General features: G+C 34.7%; 1 protein-coding gene across 1 annotated transcript; it reads left to right on the top strand.

Moving 5' to 3' along the window:
• Positions 1-3,979: 3,979 nt before the first annotated feature.
• LOC141697470 (crocetin glucosyltransferase, chloroplastic-like) lies at positions 3,980-5,777 on the top strand. The gene has a single exon (XM_074501868.1). It carries the CDS (start codon positions 4,180-4,182, stop codon positions 5,563-5,565), a length of 1,386 nt encoding a protein of 461 aa, XP_074357969.1. The 5' UTR covers positions 3,980-4,179; the 3' UTR covers positions 5,566-5,777.
• The last annotated feature ends 16,349 nt before the right edge of the window (positions 5,778-22,126 follow it).

Consider the following 22,126-nt stretch of genomic DNA (forward strand, 5'->3'; position numbering starts at 1 on the left):
ACAACAACTACATCTTCTGATCCAATCCCACAAGAACCTACACCTCAAAATGGTGCAGCAGATATTGAAGAACAAGATCCTCTGATTGAAACTGCTCAGGAGTCTATTACCGCTATTATGGAGACGAGTACACAAGAACCTGGTTGTCAAAGTCATCCAGCAACTCCTGATTCTCCAGCTACACAAGAACCATTGCATCAAAGTTGCAATACAAGACTTAATCATGCTATAATGACTCTTATTATTGATGTTGAAGTCAGAGTTCATCCATCTCAACTGTCTACTGGTATTTTATCAATACCACAACTGAATGTTCGCACGGAATCTGCATCTTCAGATTCACAAGGTATAAATACTGTTATTACTTTATCAGCATTTATTTTAAATACTGATTTAGTTTTTCATCATTTATTATATTTTTTATGATATAAGTCATATTGGTATGATTACTTCTAGACCTTATTTGAGGACTACCTCTAGTTGTATGACCACATATCACCCTGCCTTAGCCATCTCTTATTTCTGTAGATGAGAGATAGGATTTAGTAATCCTTGTGAGGAAGCTCTGACTATCAAAAGTCATGAGATGTGTGGTGTGAGGAGTAGTGGGACTACTGTAAAAGAATAGAGAGATTAGATTTTATTTTCTATATGTTTGCAGGTGCTCAGAGTATTAAAGGAACAGATGCTGAACAACAGTCTGTTGAATCTCAGGAAAACTCTGATGTACCAAAGGCTATTAATCTCCCTACTAGTCTAAGTACTGATACTTTGTAGCAGTCCATACATTCTACTATTCCACCACATCAGATAATCCCATTTTTTGTTGAAAAAATAGTCCATTTACTCTACTTTTCCATCACCTGAGGAAATACATGTTGTTGCTGAAGATGTAGTAGCATAACAGTCCATTCATAAAGTTTATTCCATTTCATAATCACCACAACATTCTACAGGAACTAAGGTCTTGGAAGTTAATCTTGAAGCTCCAATTTATTTATCTGTAATACTTGAAGATGTAGAGTTAACTGCTAAAGGTGTGGAAGCTTTTGAAGCCACTGGATCATATACTGCACCAATTTCTCATTCTATTCTACATGTTGAAGCTCGTGATGAAGTTCAACAATTAGTGCACAATCCAACTACTATTGAAGAATCTAATAATGGTGAATAAGCTAATATTTCTAATGCTATGTTAGAACCTGAGGATTATCTTTTCTTCCCTGAAGATATGCCTATGCATGTGAGACAACAGAAAATGAAAGAGTTAGATGTTAAGAAGAATCAGAATTATTCTGATAATCTGTGGAATGCTCATTGGAAAGATGATACATATCCTATTTCCAGAACACAAGCTGTTGCACATCTGGAAACAACAGAATAGAAGATTACAAATCCTGATGTGCTAAATCATCTGAAAGCATCAACTTTAGTTGTCAGATCCTTACATACAGCTCATGAAACAACTACTACTCAAATCAATCAGATCAAAGAATCATTGATTGCTTCAAAGCTGACTACTCATCAGGAAATTCAGAGATAAATTTCACCAATAGTTGCCAGAAAAACTGCAATTGAAGCCAATCAAGCTAGATTGGAAGCTAAACAAACTTACATGTCAGATCAACTAACAAAAGTACAGAATTGAATTGAGCTCATTCTTTCTCCACTGCTCGGTGATGATGCCAAAAAGGGGGAGAAAATTATTAAATCTAAATGCAAGCAGCTGACATTGACAAGTACTGATGATAAAAATCCCGATGGAGGTAATAAGGGGGACAGAAGGAAAGCAAAAGAAGGAGAGGTGAAGAGCAAGTTGAAGTTTGTGGTTCATCAAAAATAATCACTAGATTTCAGTCTAGACAAGGAGGATAAAGTAAGAGAAATGAAAGAAGAGTTGAAGATTTGACTGTGAATACTAAAATGCAAAAATCTTCATAAGTCACAACTGTTGCTGATGAAGACCAAGGTATTCTTGAGAGAGAAGTTAGTGCTGAAGCAAGTCAATATCTTCAAAATATTAAAAAAATTACGAGATATTACAAAGACAAACTCAACAATGTATATATATGGTAAACGTGCGTAAACTAGTTATATACGTCACACTATCCAGTGATCGGATTCTACGATTTGGTACACAACTAAAATTGAGGGATTCTGAAAATTATTTTCTTATCTTATTAATTACATATCGATATCTTAGTCATGATAATAAAACCAAATAGTTATGCACATGTAATCAAACATAACAAAATATGTTACTTAATAAATACGGAGTAACAAATATTTACTTACTAAATAGTTAAGAGCATCTAATCAAACAAACGTTACACAATAATACAAAGTAACGGAAAGTTATTTACCTCAATTACGTAAATGCATAAATTATGTTCGTACACATGTTCAATCCTTAGCAAATCATAAAAATAACACATCTAAAATCTCCAATTTCCATTAATCCAATTCAGACTGTTTTTAGCCTTTTTGATTATCTAAACAACATTTTCTTGGAAAACATTAGACTGAAACTTTAGGAACGAAAATATCTTTTTGAAAAGTTTGAAATCAATGAATTCCGACTTACGATAAATTTTCTACGAATTTTACAAAATTGCTCTTTTATTTTTTATTAGAAAAGTCCTATAAATTTTGTAAAACAAATGTGAGGAAAGAAAATATGATGTAATTTGTATAGAATTACGAAACCCTAATAATTAACTTATAACTTAGGGTGTGTTTGGTATTGCTGTTGCAGACAGCAACATCAGCTTTTCGCTGAAAACCTGTTAAAAAACTGTTTGGTAAAAATTAAAAGCTGTTTTTCGGAAAAGTTCTTTTGGCCTAAAAGCTGCTGTTAGAGAAAACAAGTCCCCCCATGCTTTTAGAAAAAGCTGCATTTCAGCTGTTATGGGAAGCAGATGCTGATTTCACCATCAAACCTTACCAAAAGCATCATTATTTTTAATTTTTTGCATCAACACATATACGTATCAAAAAAATTACCAAACACTCATCTGATTTTTACAACAACACTTTTTTCTGCAGCACTTTTTCTAACAACACAACAATTTTTAACAGCAATCCCAAACAGATCCTTATTTGTTTTTAAATCTAATTCAAGTTTTAGGTAAATTATCCTAATTCAATTTTTTTTATTTCGAATCTCCATACAATTTTAATCATGTTTTCCTATTATTATATTATGAGAATAAGAATCGTAAGGTTAATCTTAGGATAGTTTTCTTAAGATCACCCCAAATACACCCCAAATACATGTAAATAAATAATACCCCCGTCCCTTTGAATTGTTTACATTTTTTAGAGAGTGTCCGACACGCATTTTAAGGTGCATATAAAGTATGGTTCTGTAATTTTTTTTTATAATTTTATTTTTTTGAATAAAAATTAAAACATTCAACTTTTATTCAGAAAAAGAAAATTGTAAAAATAAGTTACATAACTATACGTTTTATGAGGAAGTGTAAACAATTGGAAGGGCCTGAGGGAGTACTAATCATTTATTATTAATTTTACTTATCATATATTTTGTATGACTTTGAAATTAGGAAAGTAATAAATTAAATAATAAATATAATACATACATGTCAACCATTACCGTGAAAAACTTTCCTAAAAATTAGGATCCTTATTCTCCTGCATAATATATTCTCAGTTATTTCTAGAATTCTTTCTTTTGAAACCCTAACGTACCTTTTTCATGTTGAGCAAAATGAAACTATTGGTATGAATAAGATTATCGAAGACAACAAATTAAAGATAGCTAAGTGCTTATCTCTTGTCGTCTTAGTTTCTGGTTCGATTCTCGCTCAATTTCAGTCATTAAAATTGTTAATCATAAAGACGGTGGTCCCATTAGCCAGCCAGACAGCCAGCCAGCCAGTAGCCCCTTAATTATATGACGTCCTGGTTTAGGTTTATTAACATCATGTGGCTCTCTGCCATTCTGCATGTTTGTGTTTTGTAGCAGACAAAACCAACTTCTTTAGTGCTAGGGAAAATGTAAAATGACATACCACTGATGTTATTGTTTAGCCTATATATATGCCCCTCATTGGTTGTCATGGTGAGTAACCAACGAACCAGCTCCTCCAATACAACTTTTCAATTATCTTGTTACCCCCAAAAGTTGGTAAAATATTAATTAGAAGCTTTAAAAGAATGGCACACCGCCGTCACATCCTCCTCGTAACATTCCCGGCACAAGGCCATATAAATCCCAGCCTCCAATTTGCCAAGAAGCTTACCAGAATGGGTGTGGAAGTTACATTCGCAACCAGTTTGTCAGCCCACAGCCGCATGTCAAGCACTCTAGCAACTACTAAAGGCCTTAACTTCGCTTCCTTCTCCGATGGCTACGATGATGGCTTCAAGCTTACTGATGATGCTAGGCATTTCATGTCCTCCATACGTAATCACGGATCGGAGAGTGTCAAACACATATTACGTTCTAGTGCTGAAAAAGGCCGCCCTATCAGTTGTGTTGTGTACACACTTCTTCTCCCATGGGTGGCAGAGGTGGCACGTGAATTACGCGTTCCTTCTTCCCTTCTTTGGATTCAACCTGCTTCTGTTTTGGATATTTACTACTACTATTTCAATGGCTATGGCGAGGCCATAAACACTTGTTTAGATGACCCTTCATGGTCAATACAATTACCTGGTTTGCCTCGCCTCCATGCACGTGACCTTCCTTCGTTTATACTTCCTACATGCCACGAAATGTACAGTTTTGCCCTCCCATCATTCAAAGAGCAGTTAGATGCACTAGATGCAGATGAAAAACCTACGGTGCTTGTAAATTCTTTCGATGCACTGGAATTGGAGGCTCTCAAAGCAATCAAAAAGCTTGAGTTGATTGCAATCGGTCCGGTCCTTCCATCAGCTTTCTTAGATGGCAAGGATCTTTCGGACACTTCAGTTGGAGGTGACCTATTCCTAAAATCAAGAAACTATAAAGATTGGTTAGATTCTCAGACTCAAAACTCTGTAATTTATATATCATTCGGAAGTATATTGACATTGTCAAAGCCTCAAATGAATGAGATTGGTAAAGGTTTGTTAAAAAGTGGAAAGCCATTTTTGTGGGTGATAAGGAACAAAGAGAGTGAATCAGAAGAAGATAAATTAAGTTGCATGGGGGAATTAGAAGAGCAAGGAATGATAGTGCCATGGTGCAGTCAACTAGAAGTATTGTCACACCCTGCACTAGGATGTTTCGTGACACATTGTGGATGGAATTCGACGTTGGAGAGTTTGGTTTCGGGAGTTCCGATTGTGGCATTTCCGCATTGGACAGACCAAACGACAAATGCAAAGTTGATAGAAGATGTTTGGAAGACGGGAGTGAGAGTAAATGGTAATGAAGAAGGAATGGTTGATGGTGATGAAGTTGATAGGTGCATAAAAGCGGTGATAGGAAATGAAGAATTGAGAAGGAATGCTAAGAAATGGGGTGATTTGGCTAGGGAAGCAATATGTGAAGGTGGTTCTTCGGATAAGAATCTCAAGGCTTTTGTGGAACATGTTGATCCCCAATTCTGTTAATTGTCTTCGTCACCAAGTCGGATAATTGTCTTTCCCTCTTTGAAATTCTGTATTACTATGTAATGATGTAATCCTATTTGCCATCTCTTTCTGTATAACCGTAATTTTAATGTTGGCCATTTAGAAAGGGCCTACCATCTACAATAATGTAAGCAATTCTATTATGTTACACCACGCTAGACAAGTGATCTTTATGATTTCTTTTTCTACCACATTTTTAGTATTCAATTTTGTGTTAGCCAGAGCTGTTGGTTGGGGACTAGACTTGTGCACTACCCTGCCTATGCAATGTTATTCCGGGTTCTGTTGTTACTCAAACTTCAAATGATTACTGTTCTTTAATGCAATTATGCATATATATATATATAGGGGTTACTCCAATAAACACTAATTTAATATAAAAACTAGAAATTAAATAATTTTTTTTCAAAACTAATTCGAAATATAACACATATGGTATGCAAATCGATCGTTGAGATATGTATAAAAATATAGTGAAATCGGATTTTAAAAAAAACTTACGGTTTGACGGGAAAAATCAAATTAAAAACGGAGGGAAAAAGATGAAATTGGATGTGGAAGGGTGCAGAGTAGTTGGGTGGGGTGATTTAGGAGGACCATTATATTAGGTAGATATAATGGCTTAAATTAGTTTCTAGTTTCTATTTTAATTTTAATTTGTATTTGATCTTTCCCCTGTATATATATGTATATATATATCTTTGATTCAATTTTTGAAATTAAATATGCATATAATTCTATATTTGAGCATATCTAAAAATGAAGAGAACAAAGGGCAACCATAACATATTTTTTATAACTTTTTTTTGCAAACTAAATTGTGACAGATGATTTCCGTCGCAAGTTTAATATTTTATTAAAATAATTTCCACCAAAGTAATAATTTAATATTTTATTTTCCCTCTATAAATTTTGGCACTATTTTTCATTCCCTCTAAGAAACTTTGCAACAAAATAAAATAAATTTCATCATAAAATGCAACTTGCAACCTGTTTATCGTGAATTACCTTGCCACAATATTTGCTTCCTAAATTACGTTACAACGAATTTTATTAATTTTTATCGTAAATTTAACTCTGCGACATAATCAGTCGTAAATTACCTATCCACATTTAATATCCAACGACCAGCACTTCATATTCTAACCCAGAAAATATTATTTGAATCTAACTTGAGACGGAATCAAAGTTTTGTCGTAAAGTTAGTTAGTCTATCAAAAAAAGGCAGTAGTCTTTCATTTCTTTTCCTGATCTTCTACCTCACCCACACACCTTCATTTTTTTAACATTTTGGACCTCAAAAAATTCACCAAGTATATTATTCAACTTCATTTTCATGCATCAGTATAAGTATTTATTTAAATTACATGTTATGTAATTTAGTCATTTTTTATTACACCTTTTATTTTTATTTTCTCAATATTTTATTTGTATGCAAATATGATTGATGCCGTGTTATTTGTATTTGTAGATGTTGTAACACCCCCAAATCCGGGGTCGGGGATCCGAGTTGTCACGAGTTCCATTTCCCTTAATAACACTTAATCTTAATAAACAACTAACTACTGCGTACTGTGACCCCACAATATACACACACCCACCACAAGTTATAGTCTCAGAGATGAATACCAAAAATAACACAACTCATTTTATTCACAATTATAAGTCATTACACCTCAAAAGGGATCTGAATAAATTTACATATTATTTGTCATTATTACAATTCATAATATACATAACTCTGGTACATCAATAGTTGAAAGCCTAGCCTATTGGTAGTTCCTACCTCGGCTACAACGGCATCAACGCCTACAGGAAATTGCGGAACGTTTCCTATCCGCTCGCGAATTGGGAGCTTGGTCATGTTTATCTTGTATATCTGTTGTTGTGTGATGAAAGAAGAAAGTAAGGGTGAGCAACAAGCCCACCGAAATAATATATATAATAATTAACAATATATGAGCATCTTCATAGTACTCATGAAAGTCTTGGTCAAGCAGAAATGAACCAAGTTTGATATCTTAATACGACGAAGTCGTAAAATATTCAGTATATATATACATATATACTTCTCAAAATCTTTGAAATCCTCTGACATGTATAATATACACAGAGTTCCAATTTATAACTGTATAAAGATATCGTTGCAAGGTGATCTCATATATCTAACCTTGTCTCAACATTTTTCTAAAAATCTTTGTCATGCATAAGATAATCATTTACTATATATAAGTTGAAAATATGAAATTACAAGATACTCCAATATACTTATATCTTTTTCGAATACTACTTGAACTACCACCGTTCAAGGTATAAATAGTTCATCCCACAGATGAAGTTACAAGACAAAACTTGTATAGAGTCAATCTCTGAAATATCATCAAAATGAAATGAAGTTACGAGATACTTCATTTGATGAAAACATCATTTTCAAAACTCGACCCTGCCAACACTCAACAATCGCCTAACCGTAGCCTTTATATCGAAGTGCTCTGGGTAGTGTTGCAGAAATATCCAACTGGATGATGAACTCATTACGGGAGTTTGTCACGCCAGGAAGACCACTCACGATGATCAGTCGCAATAGTGTAACCCCACCATTTTCTACATGTAGAGGAGAACAGTCGGATTTACTTGTCAACCGAATGCTGGACTCCTAATAAGGCTGAGCCGGCGCCACTCGACCACTTACGTCACTCCTAGTTCAGATGAAATCCATGACTCTGAAACGTAAAGCTCGTCCCCCCTTTCCCCAAGTAGAAACTTGTTGATACGGCTCCATCAAGAAGTCGTATCTAGTTGGAAAGGAAAACTCACCGATATTTCCCAGGCAATGCCTGTTAATGGATTAAACTCATTCCAAGAATTTTACTTCCCGAGTGTTGGGTAAGTAATCAAAAACTCTTTTATCAAATCAGCAACCTTGTTACGAATATATAAACACGTCACGGAGCCGGATCCCTCAGATTTTTAAGCGAGTATTTAAATCCCCTTCGAAAGGAAGATCTCAAATTTGAAAACAAGTTTTGGGATCCGCTCTAACTTTCAAAAATAGTTTTGATAAAGTTTGAAAATAATCTCTGGAAATATTTAAAGTAAGAATGATTTGATAGTGTCAATTATTTTCCGAATACTTGGCGAATATTGACACATTATTCTTGAAGAAAATAAAGAATATAATTTAATAAAATAAGCGGAGTCATAAGTCCTCGAATTAATATTCAAACTAATATTCATTAAATAAAATAAGCGGAGTCATAAGTTCTCGAATGAATATTCAGACTAATATTCATTAAATAAAATAAGCGGAGTCATAAGTCCTCGAATGAATATTCAAACTAATATTCATTAAATAAAATAAGCGAAGTCATAAGTTCTCGAATGAATATTCAGACTAATATTGATTTATTAATAGAAATAAAATGAGTTTCATAACTAAAAACTCTATTCAAAAATTAAACTAGTCTTTGATCGCAATAGGAATCTTAAATGAATATTCAACAAATAATATTCGCTTATAATATAAAACTATCGAATAAAAATTATTAGATTAATAGTTTTGAAAACTATATATATATATATAAAATTTACTCGGGAACATCGCCTCCCGGTTTAGAAAAATGTTAACCTTTGGGTCCCCAATACTAAGGGTATATGCAACTACTACTTATCTCTAGCATAGGTATTATGCAGTTTATAAATAATTGAATCGATAACAAGATATCAAGATTACGAAACAGGCATGTATATATATATCATATCAACATGCTCCAATATATCGCAAGACTTTGCTAATAATAATCACGCACTTATCACACGATAATGCATATATGTATATATACATCACAACAACAGTTATACGGTAGAAAACTTGTCTGAGTGTTCCTGTAACATCCGGGATATCGCGTGTAATTATTTTTATTAATAAATAATTTTTATATGATTATTATGTGATTTTTGGTGAATTATTTGATGATTGGTGTGAATATGTGAATGCTTATATGTGATACAGTATAAGGTTGCTAATTTTATTATGACCAGAATAAAATATAGATAATTACGGTATTTTTCTGGTAATTTTTGGGCTGTTAAATGATTTTATATTGATTTATAAATTTATTAATTATATTCTGAATAATTACAAAATTATTTTATAAAACCGAGAATCGTCCGACTTCAACCGTTTTTACGTTTTTATAACCGAAACTCTTCCGAAAACCCCTTCCTAACCTAATCTGGTAATTCCAGACATTTTCCGTGTTTTGACTTTTTCGATCCGGATTACGGTTTGACCCATGCGCGGCCCGGCACAAGATTCTCGATACGATAATCATTTCGGTAAACCAACAAAACCCGTATCTTCGAAAGACGGGATATTATTACATTATTTTCATATATAGTGTTTTATAAGAATCCCGGTTTAGATAATTATCCGACACGGGTATCGAATTGGATCATTTTTGCAGTTACTTAGCGGCTAAGTAACTAATTTAACGATCCAAGACGATCCAAAAACGATCCAACACGATCCAATATTCCATAAATATATATAGCCCTTCTATTATTTTCATTTTATTCGTATAATCACAATCAATCAGTAAAACCCCGTAAAATACAGAGAAAATGTCGAATTAAAACCGCGTTCTTGAAAATCAAACGCACGAACGAAGGCGTTATCGAACTCCGATTCGGGCGTGTAATATATCAAAACGAAGCTCTCGAAATCTTCTTTCTGAATCAACCATTTGTTTTTTCCCAGAAATCAAGGTAATTTTTTGATTTAATTATTTTATTTCGAATTAATTATGGATTAAAATATGATTTTTGTTCTTAATGTTGTTTGTGTGATTTGATGGCATAATCTAGTAGATAATTTTCTCCTGATCAATTTGGTATATTATATGTCAAAAATAGAGTTCAATAACATGTAGAAAAGTGAGTTTGATTCTCGAATTCAAAATTAGGGTTTATAGAGTTTGAATGTTCTTAATTGGAATTTGGGTTTTTCTTTGATGGGGGTTATTTGTTGAAATTGAATACATGAATGAATTGATCGTAAACAGACGAATCGAATGATGTCTATGAAATTAATGAACGATAACCGGAAGGCCCTCATCGGAAAATCAGTCATGGCGGCGTCAGGAGTTTTGATTGGATTTTTCGGTTAAAATCGTTAATGTTTGATGATTCTAGCCTTGCAGATGTGTTCCTGTAGTTGTGGGGATCATTCCTTGGAAATTTGAGCAATTTCTGGTGGTAGTTTCAACTCGCTGGAAAGCTTCAGACGGCGGTGGGGTCGCCGTTACTGGCTTGCCCGCCCGTCGCCGGTGAATGTAGGAGGAAGACGATGGCTAAATTGCAATTTAGCCATCGTTCTTTTCTCGTATTTGCATTTTAATCCCTGCAGTTTTAAAAACTCACAAAATTTTGATTTCTCTTTAGTTTTATTTTAAAAATGATATTCTTATTATTTTAAAAATCAGAAAATCGGTTATTTAACTATTTTAAATTCAGAAAATTATTTTAATTATTTATTTATTTAAAAATAAATCAAAATTATTTTATTAATTAATTTTAATTAGTTTTTAATTATTTTAATTAATCAATTAATTTATAATTAATTGATTAATTAATTTAATTAATTATTAATTAATTTTAATTGATTTAATAATTAGATTTAATTATTTAAAATTGATTTAAAAATTCCGAAAAATAGTTTTGAGCTTTAAAATATTATTTAAAATTATTTTCAAGGCTCGATAATTATTATAAAATTATTTTAAAGTCAGATTCGGGTGTTCAAACCCTATTATTTAATTATAAAATGATTCGGAGTCCAATTTTAATTCCGAAAAATGTTCAAAATTCGTAATAAATATCTGAAAAATCATTTGAACCCCGAATCTTCTTTGAAAAATTATTTTGATCAAATGCCTTACGTGTTATGTACTACGTGTTCACTGTTTGATGCGTTATATGCCTATGTGGTTGTGGTTTGACTGTTTTATTCATAACTTTCAACCCGTAAATCGGATTTGGGTACGAAATGTAGATAAAAGCTTATGACGTCTATGTGACGATTAGAATAATATGAGTATGAATAATTGATAGATACTTATGATGCCTAGCAGAGTTAGCAAGGCATAGAAAAGGGGATCAGTGATCTATAAATAGAATCAAAGCGTAGACAGAGAAGGAAAGTTATTGATAAATAGAAGCAAGGCGTGGAAAGAGAAGAAAGGTGGTTGATGAGTAAAACTGTTAGATGAGTACAAGTAAAGTGGAAATCGTCGATGATAAGGCAAGTACTTCTGAACCTCTCTTTAAGATTTATTGCAAATATTTTTGAACTGTTTCATAACATGTCACTATTATTCAAGATAACCCATGTTTTATGTCGCAAATGCTTTAAAGTATTTAACCTTGAACCCTGATTCTTCTTGATCTTGAGCCATAAGCCTTGTTCTTCACAAACCATTGATTGTTGAATTCCCAGATACGATCCAACACATACGATACTACTCCACAAATACATATCTACCACATACTGATTCTGATATTGAGTTTCTTAACATATCGACCTTTATTCCTTGTTTAACAGAAGACCAATTCTTGGAACCCTTGAACCCATGATCTTCTACTTTCTGATTCTTTCCTTGATTGAAAACAATTTTTTTTTGAATCCCTTGTTATACATACTGGGTATTATGATTACCCGGTGCTTCAAGATAAATGTTGTTTATGAATCAGCTTATTGATTTACATTGGTTATCATATTGAATTGTTTTAGAATTGGATAGTTTTATAAATGTGGACCAGATTCGTGGTCATAATAAGCCAATACGTGCCTTGGATCCAGTATATAGAGCAAAGCTGAGAGCCTTGCTTGGGGTTAGTGCGTGACTGATCAGCAGCCTAACCTTGTTTTTTTAAAATAAAAAGTGAATATCCAATTCTAATCATTGCTTATTCAGAAACTTGATTCTTCTGAATCATTTCAATTGGTGATTGTTTAACCTCAATTGCTGCTATTATTACTTGCTGAGCTAGTAAGCTCACTCTTGCAAACTTTTTATGTTTTCACCAGTTGGAAAGGAAATTGTTGGTAACGAGGATTCTCTGTCCAGTGTGCGAGCTAGGATTTCCGTTTAAGTTGGATCAAGCTAGCAGGAGCTTTATATTATAGATGAGTTGTGTAATATTGTAAGTACGCCATCATCAACCACTGTAAGGTGAGTTAGTTGGGATTTGGTACGATGTAATAAAAGTTAAGATTGTGGCTTATTTTCATACTTTAACCTGTTGTGATCCATGGTTGTGTAAAGAAGGGTCAATGCATATAATACTTTATATATAGGTTTAAATATTATGGTGTGAGCCCCAAACTTCTGACCCGGTTTGAAGGGCGTCACAGGTTGGTATCAGAGCTACAGGTTATAAGTCACTGAACAAGTCTAGATTATCGAGAATGGATAGAGGGTTAGGATTAGGATTAGGAAATAGAAAGATAGAACGTCGAGAGGTTGAGTGCGATCAAATAGTAGGTTTAGTGGGATTCGTGATAAAATTCGACATCCTTATCTAGCGACGCGATTTTCAAATAGCGGCGATGGAAGATTCTTTTATTTCTGGATCGTCTGATCATTCGGAGCCTTCGTTTGGAATACTATCATCTGATTCACGCCTTGCTCATCCACCGGTATTCTCCATGTCACCTCTTGTTGAGACGGTTGCACCTTTCCACATTATTGTCTCATTCTCTGATGCGAGGTTATCTATTTGAGAATTTCCCCCACACGCTGATTCTAGTTCTACCGGATATTCAGTTGTGTGCGCATCTTTTCTCTCTACTCTACATTTTGTTCTATAACATCCGTTCAAAACTCGTCTTATGGAGTAACAACACCTAGAAGGATGGATTCGAAAGCTATAACATATGGTGAGTACACGAAGTATTAAGAAATGTTAGAAGAACCTAGAAAGAGGATACGTGTGTTCCGGAAGATAGCTGCTACCAGGTTATATGGAGTTATTAGTAAGTATGTCACCCAAGATTATCTTGTGGAGTGAGCTAGATGAATTTTAAAGAAGTTTAAAAAGATTGGATATCGAAAGTTTTCTCGGAATTAATGATAATGTTATGATAAATCCTGATACGTATAGAAGTAATGAGATATAAATCGATCTTGTGTTATAAAATAGATCTGATGATTATTAGATAGATTTGTTATACTTAGTAATCGTAAGAAGTAATGATGAAAATATTACCAGTATGAAAGATTTGAAGAGAAGCTATGAATAAGATAATATGCAACGGTAACTAGAATTTCTGTTGACCAATGAAGGTAAAATGGACCCAACGAGGGATAGAGGATATACAGAAATGGATGAGCTTTTATCATATGGTGTTCCCAATTTGATACTTTGTAGTGGTTGAAAAGAACGATAACCAACTCATATAGTAATGACGACCATGTGTATGATTTTCAAAATTTTAACTCAGTTTTCCAAAGAGATTTTCTTCACAAATTTTTTCTAAAATTCCTTGGAACAAAAAAAGTTTTAAAACTTGGTTGTCCAATTACTACTTGAGTTTCTTGTTCGATTCAGATTATCCAGATGAATACTTGTTTTAGAAATTAGTATGGTTTGTTTAGAAGGATAAATGGACCCGCTATTACGGAAAAACTGTGTATCCAATTGCTGAGACGATTAGAGCACGAGGAATATTTTGATTCATGAGAAGCGGAGTACGAGCAAAGAAGATTAAGGAAATCTCTAGACCTTCTAAAGGGAGAACGTTAATAACAAAAGAGGCGATGAATTGAACGATTAGCAGCATAAGCGAAATTTGAAGTTATTAGCATAAATCTCGTATGATTGCAAATAGAATCATATACGAACGTGGAAGCGTAACACTAAAGATACAAGACCTAATAAGTGGAAAATTATTTTAATAATCAATTCAAGAAAGCATTTCTAAGAACTTTCTAAAGTTGATATACGACTCGGCATGTGAGTTATTGATCGGAAAAACGTTGAAGCTGTATACAGATAAGATGTGAATGGCGACCAATGATATCATTCTTTCTTATCATTCTTATAAGTCTCGAGTAAAGTATGAACTTCTTTCATGATCGGCTTTATAAAGTGATTGTTAAATCCCTTTCAAATCATTCCTTCTTCAAAACATTATTTCTTAATTGGGATAAGCAGTGTTATGGTGTGACGATTTGTCAAAATGACAAAAAGTCTGATGGGACGCCACCTAATCATGTGTTGTGTGCCATATGGTATGAAAGACTAGCCATCTTGAGTACTAATATGGTTGTCTCAATCCTATTCAAATCAGTATTCATTCTTCTTCTTAAATCCTGATTTGTTAATTCATGAATTTCTCCAATTGTTTCCTTGTACTCTTATCCCTTACAGAAAGTTTCAATCAGAATCATATACACAAATTCCTTATTGTGTATGGTCTACTCTTTGAATGTTTTAATAAGAAAGCATAATGAACCCGTGTAGCAGACGAAATTACGTAACAAGTGTGGATAATTGCAAGCCGATAAATGGTGGACATTTACGTGCAGAGAAGAATCAGTATACTGATAACGGAATCATTGCGAGGACATCAAATCAAAGGTGGAAATCTATATGCATGATATATTTCGAGTCTGAGATTTTGACGTGGATTGAAGTAGTTAGCAAACCGTATGAGGTAAATTAACTAGAGGAAAAGTCAAGCCGCGTATATTGGATAAGGCAAATGATTGAGTGGACAACGGAACCGAATGAAGAAAGTCTTAATAATAACCAGATAATCGATTAATACGTTATGGAAATAAGGCATACCTCAATCATGTGAGAGATATTTTCCATGAAGATTCAAGATCGAAGAAATGCTAGTTACGAATAAACTTTAAGTGTGTTCATCAAGGGATAGTGGGACTTTCCCACTCAAGAAAGTGAGTTGTGGTAAAATTTACACTTGTGGCAGGGTCGGCAAAGAAGGTTTAATATGGAAAGACATAAGGGGAGATGAAGGTATGGTGGTTTGACTGCGACAATATTTAAGATATGAAGCTTTAAAAACCAAATGAACTCATTCGCAAGATTTTAAGAGTGTTGGTTGAGACCAGGTGTTGGTCATCAGAGGTTGAACAAATTAGTTAATAAGAACAAGTGTATACTGCCAGGGTGGACTAATTGTTAAGTAGAGAGCTTGAATTGAAACATAAACTAGAAGAATTTTAGAATAATTTGTAATTATACTCAATAGTGATATTCTGTTATAATCAGAGAATATGAGAAAAAGATATGGTATAATAAGAATTGCTCGCTATAACCTTAAGTTGAATTAGAGACATGGGTTGTACTGATTAATATTACATGAGGTGGTGAATTGATGAGTTTGGAAAGTGAAAGTGGACTGGTATATTTGAGGGTTGATTGTTGGTTATTTGGTTGATTGTGGGTGTCGGATTGAGTCCGACTAGTAGTCAATAATGTAAAGGAGATGCTGCCCAAATCTTTCAGAAAGTACCCTACTCTTAAAAAGGGAAAGTAGACTTCTTTGTGTTATAGATATTAATGTTGATACTCCAATTAGTTGTGATCTCGATTCTCGAAAAAGGTTATTACATCCAATTCGACTATATATAATTGGTCTTTGATTTCATTTAGCTAGTCATCACTTGGTGCAATTGATCAATTAAGTAAGTCAATTGGCCAATTGTACCAATTAATGATCAGTTACATGGAGATCGATTCCAATTAGATTAAGTCAAATTTTGATGTGACTTTCAAATTCGAAATCAAAATAATGAAAAATTGGGGAGAAGTAAGGACGCTGGCAGAATTCAGAAATTATCGCAAATGTGTGAGTTTTTGCGTGGGTGAATACGCCTGTCATAATGAGCAAGAGAAATAAACAGAAGAAGGGAAATGGAATAAAGCAGAGATTAATAACTACACCAATATGGATTTCATTAGACAATCAAGGAGATGTTATCATCTGCAACAAAGTTTTATTAAAGGACACCTTGTTTCTGATAATCATACAATAATGAGTCGTCAAGTATTTCTATTTTGGGATAAAGTGTGAGATACAACTTTAATTCAATTTCCGATTGATGTTGATACTTAGGTTGTTGTTATATATCGAAAGTGGTGTTAATACAAATAATTGATGTTTACTTCAGAATGGGATGTTGTGAGCATCAAAGTTCGTATTAATATCTAAATTGATATGACATAAAAATGAGTATTAATGTCAAGAGTTTGGTTTTGAATAAGCTATGAGAACGAAGAACGGAGATAGGAAAGGAAGTGGGATCAAAAGGATGATAAAGAAACTATATAAGATGCCAGGATATAGGTAAGATATGGGTAATATGAACGACAGCGAAGATGGCTGGAGTTGAGCAAGGACTATGACTGCATGATTAACTATCACCCAGGAAAAATAAATGTAGTAACAGATGCATTAAACAAAATGGAAGGACTAAACGTGTTGACAGTGTCAGAAGATTATACATGGAAATTCAAAAGTTGAAATTGGAAGCCAGAGCTTGCAAACCTAACAATGCAAAGATGTATAGTATAACTTTTCAGCCAGAATTGCTAGAGAAGGTAAAGAAACGTAAAGAGGAAATAATAGATCAAGATATTAACATTAGAGAATATATATATGTATATATATATACTCAAAAGGATGATCAAGAAATTCCCAGACTTTATTTTAGAATTTGGGATTTCACTAGTGACATAATTGAGGGATGGAACTGTATAAGAGATTCACAACTCAAGACATTCGGTCCATCCATAAAGTTCCAATATGTATAGAGATTTAGAGGAAAATTATTGGTGGCCGGATATGAAGAAAGAAATGGTGGGATAGATTAGCAAATGTTATACGTATCAAGGAGTTAAGATGGGACATCAAAGACTAGATGGATATATTTCTCCAAGAAACGTCATGGTGATGCCACCTGAGAACCAAAGGTGAAGAAAGCGTTAATTGTATTATTATTAATAGGTTATTTAAACCTGATCATTTTTATTTAGTAATAAACAGATTATTCCATAAGTGGGTCAATCGCTTCTTGAAGAAACGGTGGTACGTCATCAGACCCAGAAACTAATTTTAGATAATCAATATGGTGTGATTTAAAATTTGACAAGAGTATTCAGAATACGATAAATTATGTCGAATAAGAATGATATGTACTACTCCTGGATGAACGGATATTAAGTAAAGCGGAACTAAAATGATAGGAATTTGGTTGAACAACAATAACTCAAGCGATTCAAGCTACTCCGAAGATATGATACGAGACATAGATGTCAAAGAAGACTTTCTGATAGTATGGTATGAAGAAAGAATAAACGTTATTTGTGAGTAGACGGCAAGGAAAACATTGTAGTCAGTTTCGTATAAAAACTTCTTATAACCAAAATAAATGATAATATAGGTTACTAGTATACCGGTGATGCCTCTAGGTTAGTGTACTTTCTTTAAAATAGTAAGAGATCTTTGCTTGATAAACCTCCTCGATTGTGCTTCAAGGAAAATAAAATATGGTGATAAGTCTGTGCGTCGGTCATACTCAGTCGAGATTTTCTCGTTAATTCTTAACTCTGGAGTAATCTCGAGAATGTTAGAAATCGAATACGCCATAGTTTCAGTATATCATTCGCAGATGGACGAGAAGATTAAAAGAACGATTAAAGTGCCTCAAATGTGATTCGAAGTTATTATGAACTAAGCTAACTGAATAGAGAAACATGTGGGAATGGGGTTCAATAACCAGTAGCTATTGCCAACGTTCGTGAGCATGAATTATTAGAATTGCAAAGAAAAGCTAATTAGTAAGCATTATGCTGGTTCCTTTTGAGACAGTAAAATAGTCGGGATAAGTGTAAGTAAGTTGGCTTCACCACCCCACTTTTAGCAGATTTATAAGGTATTTATACGTGTATATTCAGGAAAAGTAATTTAGCTCCATTATATATAAAATGGAGACTTGAGTTGAATTATATGAGCATCAGATAGATTATGATGCCAATAAGAGGCTGTTAAGTAGTGAGTGATGCTGCGAGTAAAAGTTTATGCAAAGTTGTAGGGTTGAAAGATCAACCTGAGAAAATGGAAGTGAGATACTTGAATATATCATTATCTGATCCTTAGTATGATTCTGAGGACAGAATCCTTTTAAGGGGGGAAGGATGTAACATCCGGGATATCGCGTGTAATTATTTTTATTAATAAATAATTTTTATATGATTATTATGTGATTTTTGGTGAATTATTTGATGATTGATGTGAATATGTGAATGCTTATATGTGATACGGTATAAGGTTGTGTTATGGATAAAAAAACTAAGGTTATTACTTGCTGTATTTAATACTAAGATTCGGGAGCTCAAGGCCTTTAATGGCTGCTCTCGTGTTTCGTGACTCAATCTGCCTTTACGAGATGCCTACGTATCTCTGTGAATTAGAGAATCAAGCCAAAAAACGTAGTTCTGATTGGTGGGGGTGAGACCCCTTATATAGATGTTGGGAGTCCTTGAATTGGACTTGGTATAGGAGACTTGGTGGGCAAGTCTCATAATTAGAATGGACTTTGGAGTCCTAGATAGTAGGAAACTAATTCCTTATCCTTTTAGGTCCCCTTGAGGCTAATCTCCAAGGATTTATATCCTTATCGGGACTCTTTTCAACATCTGATTAGTCCCTTATTAATTAATTACGAAATTAATTAATAATCAGGGCTTTTGGGCCTTTTTTACTCCATCAGGCCTGATCTGGTCCATCAGGCTTAACCTTTCTGGTCTGAGTATCATATATCTTTTTATTGGGTCTAGCAGCCCACAGCTTGTACAATTAATGCAGTATTTAATTATACAAGCATAATTTATTTATCCCTATCATTTGCCCCCCAACTTTTGGGAAACATTGATTAGGTTTCGCAGAAGTTAAGTCTATTCGTTCCCTTACAGGGTTTCGTTTTTCCGTAAAGTGTGGAGCGACCTACACATTTACAATGAATTTTTCCTTTTATTCAGGAATTATCTTAATTTCCAGGAATTTTTCCCTTATTTCCGGGATTTTTTCCTTATTTTCTGGATTTTTCCCTAATTTTCTGGGATTTTCCCTAATTTTATGGAATTTTTCCCTAATTTTCTGGGATTTTCCCTAATTTTCTGGGATTTTCCCTAATTTTCTGGGATTTTCCCCTAATTTTCTGGGATTTTCCCTAATTTTCTGGGATTTTTCCCTAATTTTCTGGGATTTTCCCTATTTTTCAGATTTCCAGCCCTTTTTCGACCAGGATCCTAGTCTAAATTTCGACCTGGATCCTAGTCGAAAATAGGGGTCAGCCTTGCCATCCTGGTCGAAAGAATTCGACTAGGATCCACGACCGGAACTGGACCAGGATCCTAGTCGAAACTTCGACCTGGATCTAGGACCTGGAATTCGACCAGGATCCTAGTCGAAAATTCGACCTGTATCTAGGTCGAAAATTCCACCTCTTTTTTTTTTTTTTTTTTTAGCTTCTTGCCATGAGCCTATCGACTAGGATTTCGACTAGGATTCTAGTCGATATTTCGACCTGAATCCTGTTCGAAAATTCTTTGATATTCTTGCTTCCTGGTCGAAGGATTTCGACTAGGATTCACGACCTGAAATTCGACCAGGATCCTAGTCGAACTTCGACCTGAGTTTTTAATCTTCTTTTTTTTGAAAGATGCTTGGTTTATTCGACCTCATTCCTGGTCGAAGTTTCGACCTCAATTCAGTCCCGTTATTCCAGCTTCTTGCCATGAGCCTATCGATTAGGATTTCGACTAGGATTCTAGTCGATATTTCGACCTGAATCCTGTTCGAAAATTCTTTGATTTTCTTGCTTCCTGGTCGAAGGATTTCGACTAGGATTCACGACCTGGAATTCGACCTGGATTCTGGTCTATTTTACCCGTTATTTTCGGGTGTCTGCTCGAAAGATTTCGGGCAGGATTCACGACCTGGAATTCGACCTGGATTCTGGTCTTTTTTACCCGTTATTTTCGGGTGTCTGCTCGAAAGATTTCGGGCAGGATTCACGACCTGGATTTCGACCTGGTTCCTGGTCTTCCACTAGCCTTCTTTATTTAGCTTTAATTTAGGGTATTGTATTTTCCAAATCCTAATTGGATTTGGGCCTGGCCTTTTTTGTTGGGCCTTATTAAATTTTACTGAGCCTCTATTATTGGGCTTTTCCAAATCTTATTGGGCCTCTTTTATTGGGCCTTTTCAAAATCTTATTGGGCCTCTTTTATTGATCTGGGCTTAATACACCCTGTTTAGAATGCTCTAGAATTCCTAGGAATATTCTGGAATATTCTTTTTTCTGGGCTTTTTCCTATGGGCTTTTGTCCTCAATGGGCTTTTCGTCCCTTCAACTTCCTTTTCCTCTTATATAAAGGAATGAGGAAAGGCTATTACTCCTCACTTTCTCATTTTTTAGTTTTCTTCTTCATCTTCCTGCTAAGATTCTTAAAGGAATAACAGCAAGTCGGAGCTCAAAGCCTTTTTCAGGAGCGCTTCTTCAGGTAAGATTCCTCCCTTTGCTTTTCGTGTCTATTTTTCCATTGTGTGCCACTTTAAGATAGCCTATTTACGTGCCCCTTACTTTTTTTCAGATGGCTGACAAAAGAATGACCCGTTTGGCCAAGATGAACGTGGCTAGAAAGTCCAACGATTTTCCTATTCGATCGAGGTATACTTCCTTAATCGACATGATCAACACTCGAGGGGACGAGTATCCATCTGATGCGCATCTGGACGCGCACGATCATATCAGTGCTTTACGGGATCCCAAGGAACTGGAAAAGTTGAGCAGCTGCTTCAAAATCAAGGAGCCTTTTAAGCTGGTTCTTGCGGGTCCGGCCGACAGGGCCTGTCAGTGGAAGAGGGACGTGCTATGCGTCTATAGGGATACTCTAAGGGCAGGTATTAGACTCCCTTTTCATCCATTCATTCCTTTGCTACTGGCTGATGTGGGCATCAGCCCTTGCCAACTTCCCCCTAATTCCTGGAGGTTGATTCTGTGCTATCTGTCGCAATGCGCCAAGCACAACGTCCCCACTTCTGTTGCTGTCTTCAGGAAGATTTTTCAGTTCAAAAACAGCCCTGATAAAAGTCCGGGTTGGGTTTCTATCAACCAGCGCCCCACTATCCCCCATATCATGAATGGGAAGTCCATCCCTGACAACAACTTGGGGTGGAAGAAAGATTTTTTGTTTGTTATTTAGGAAGGTGGAGATTGGGGCTCCCTGTTTCGATCATCCTTTGGCCTGGCCGTGGACGGGAGCCCAAATGACATAACTTTGTCTGAGGAGGAGGCTAGAGGTTTCAACCTCCTTACGCAAGACAACGACACTTCCCATTGTTGGGACCTTATCCGGGAGACCGTCCTGGTAGAACGCGGCCTTTCGCCCGTTAATAAGAAAAGTAAGTTCCCTTTCTTATCTCCTTTATTTCCTACACTTTTAT

The sequence above is a fragment of the Apium graveolens genome, chromosome 11 (genome assembly GCF_009905375.1).
Source record: "Apium graveolens cultivar Ventura chromosome 11, ASM990537v1, whole genome shotgun sequence".
Classification (NCBI taxonomy): Eukaryota; Viridiplantae; Streptophyta; class Magnoliopsida; order Apiales; family Apiaceae; genus Apium; species Apium graveolens.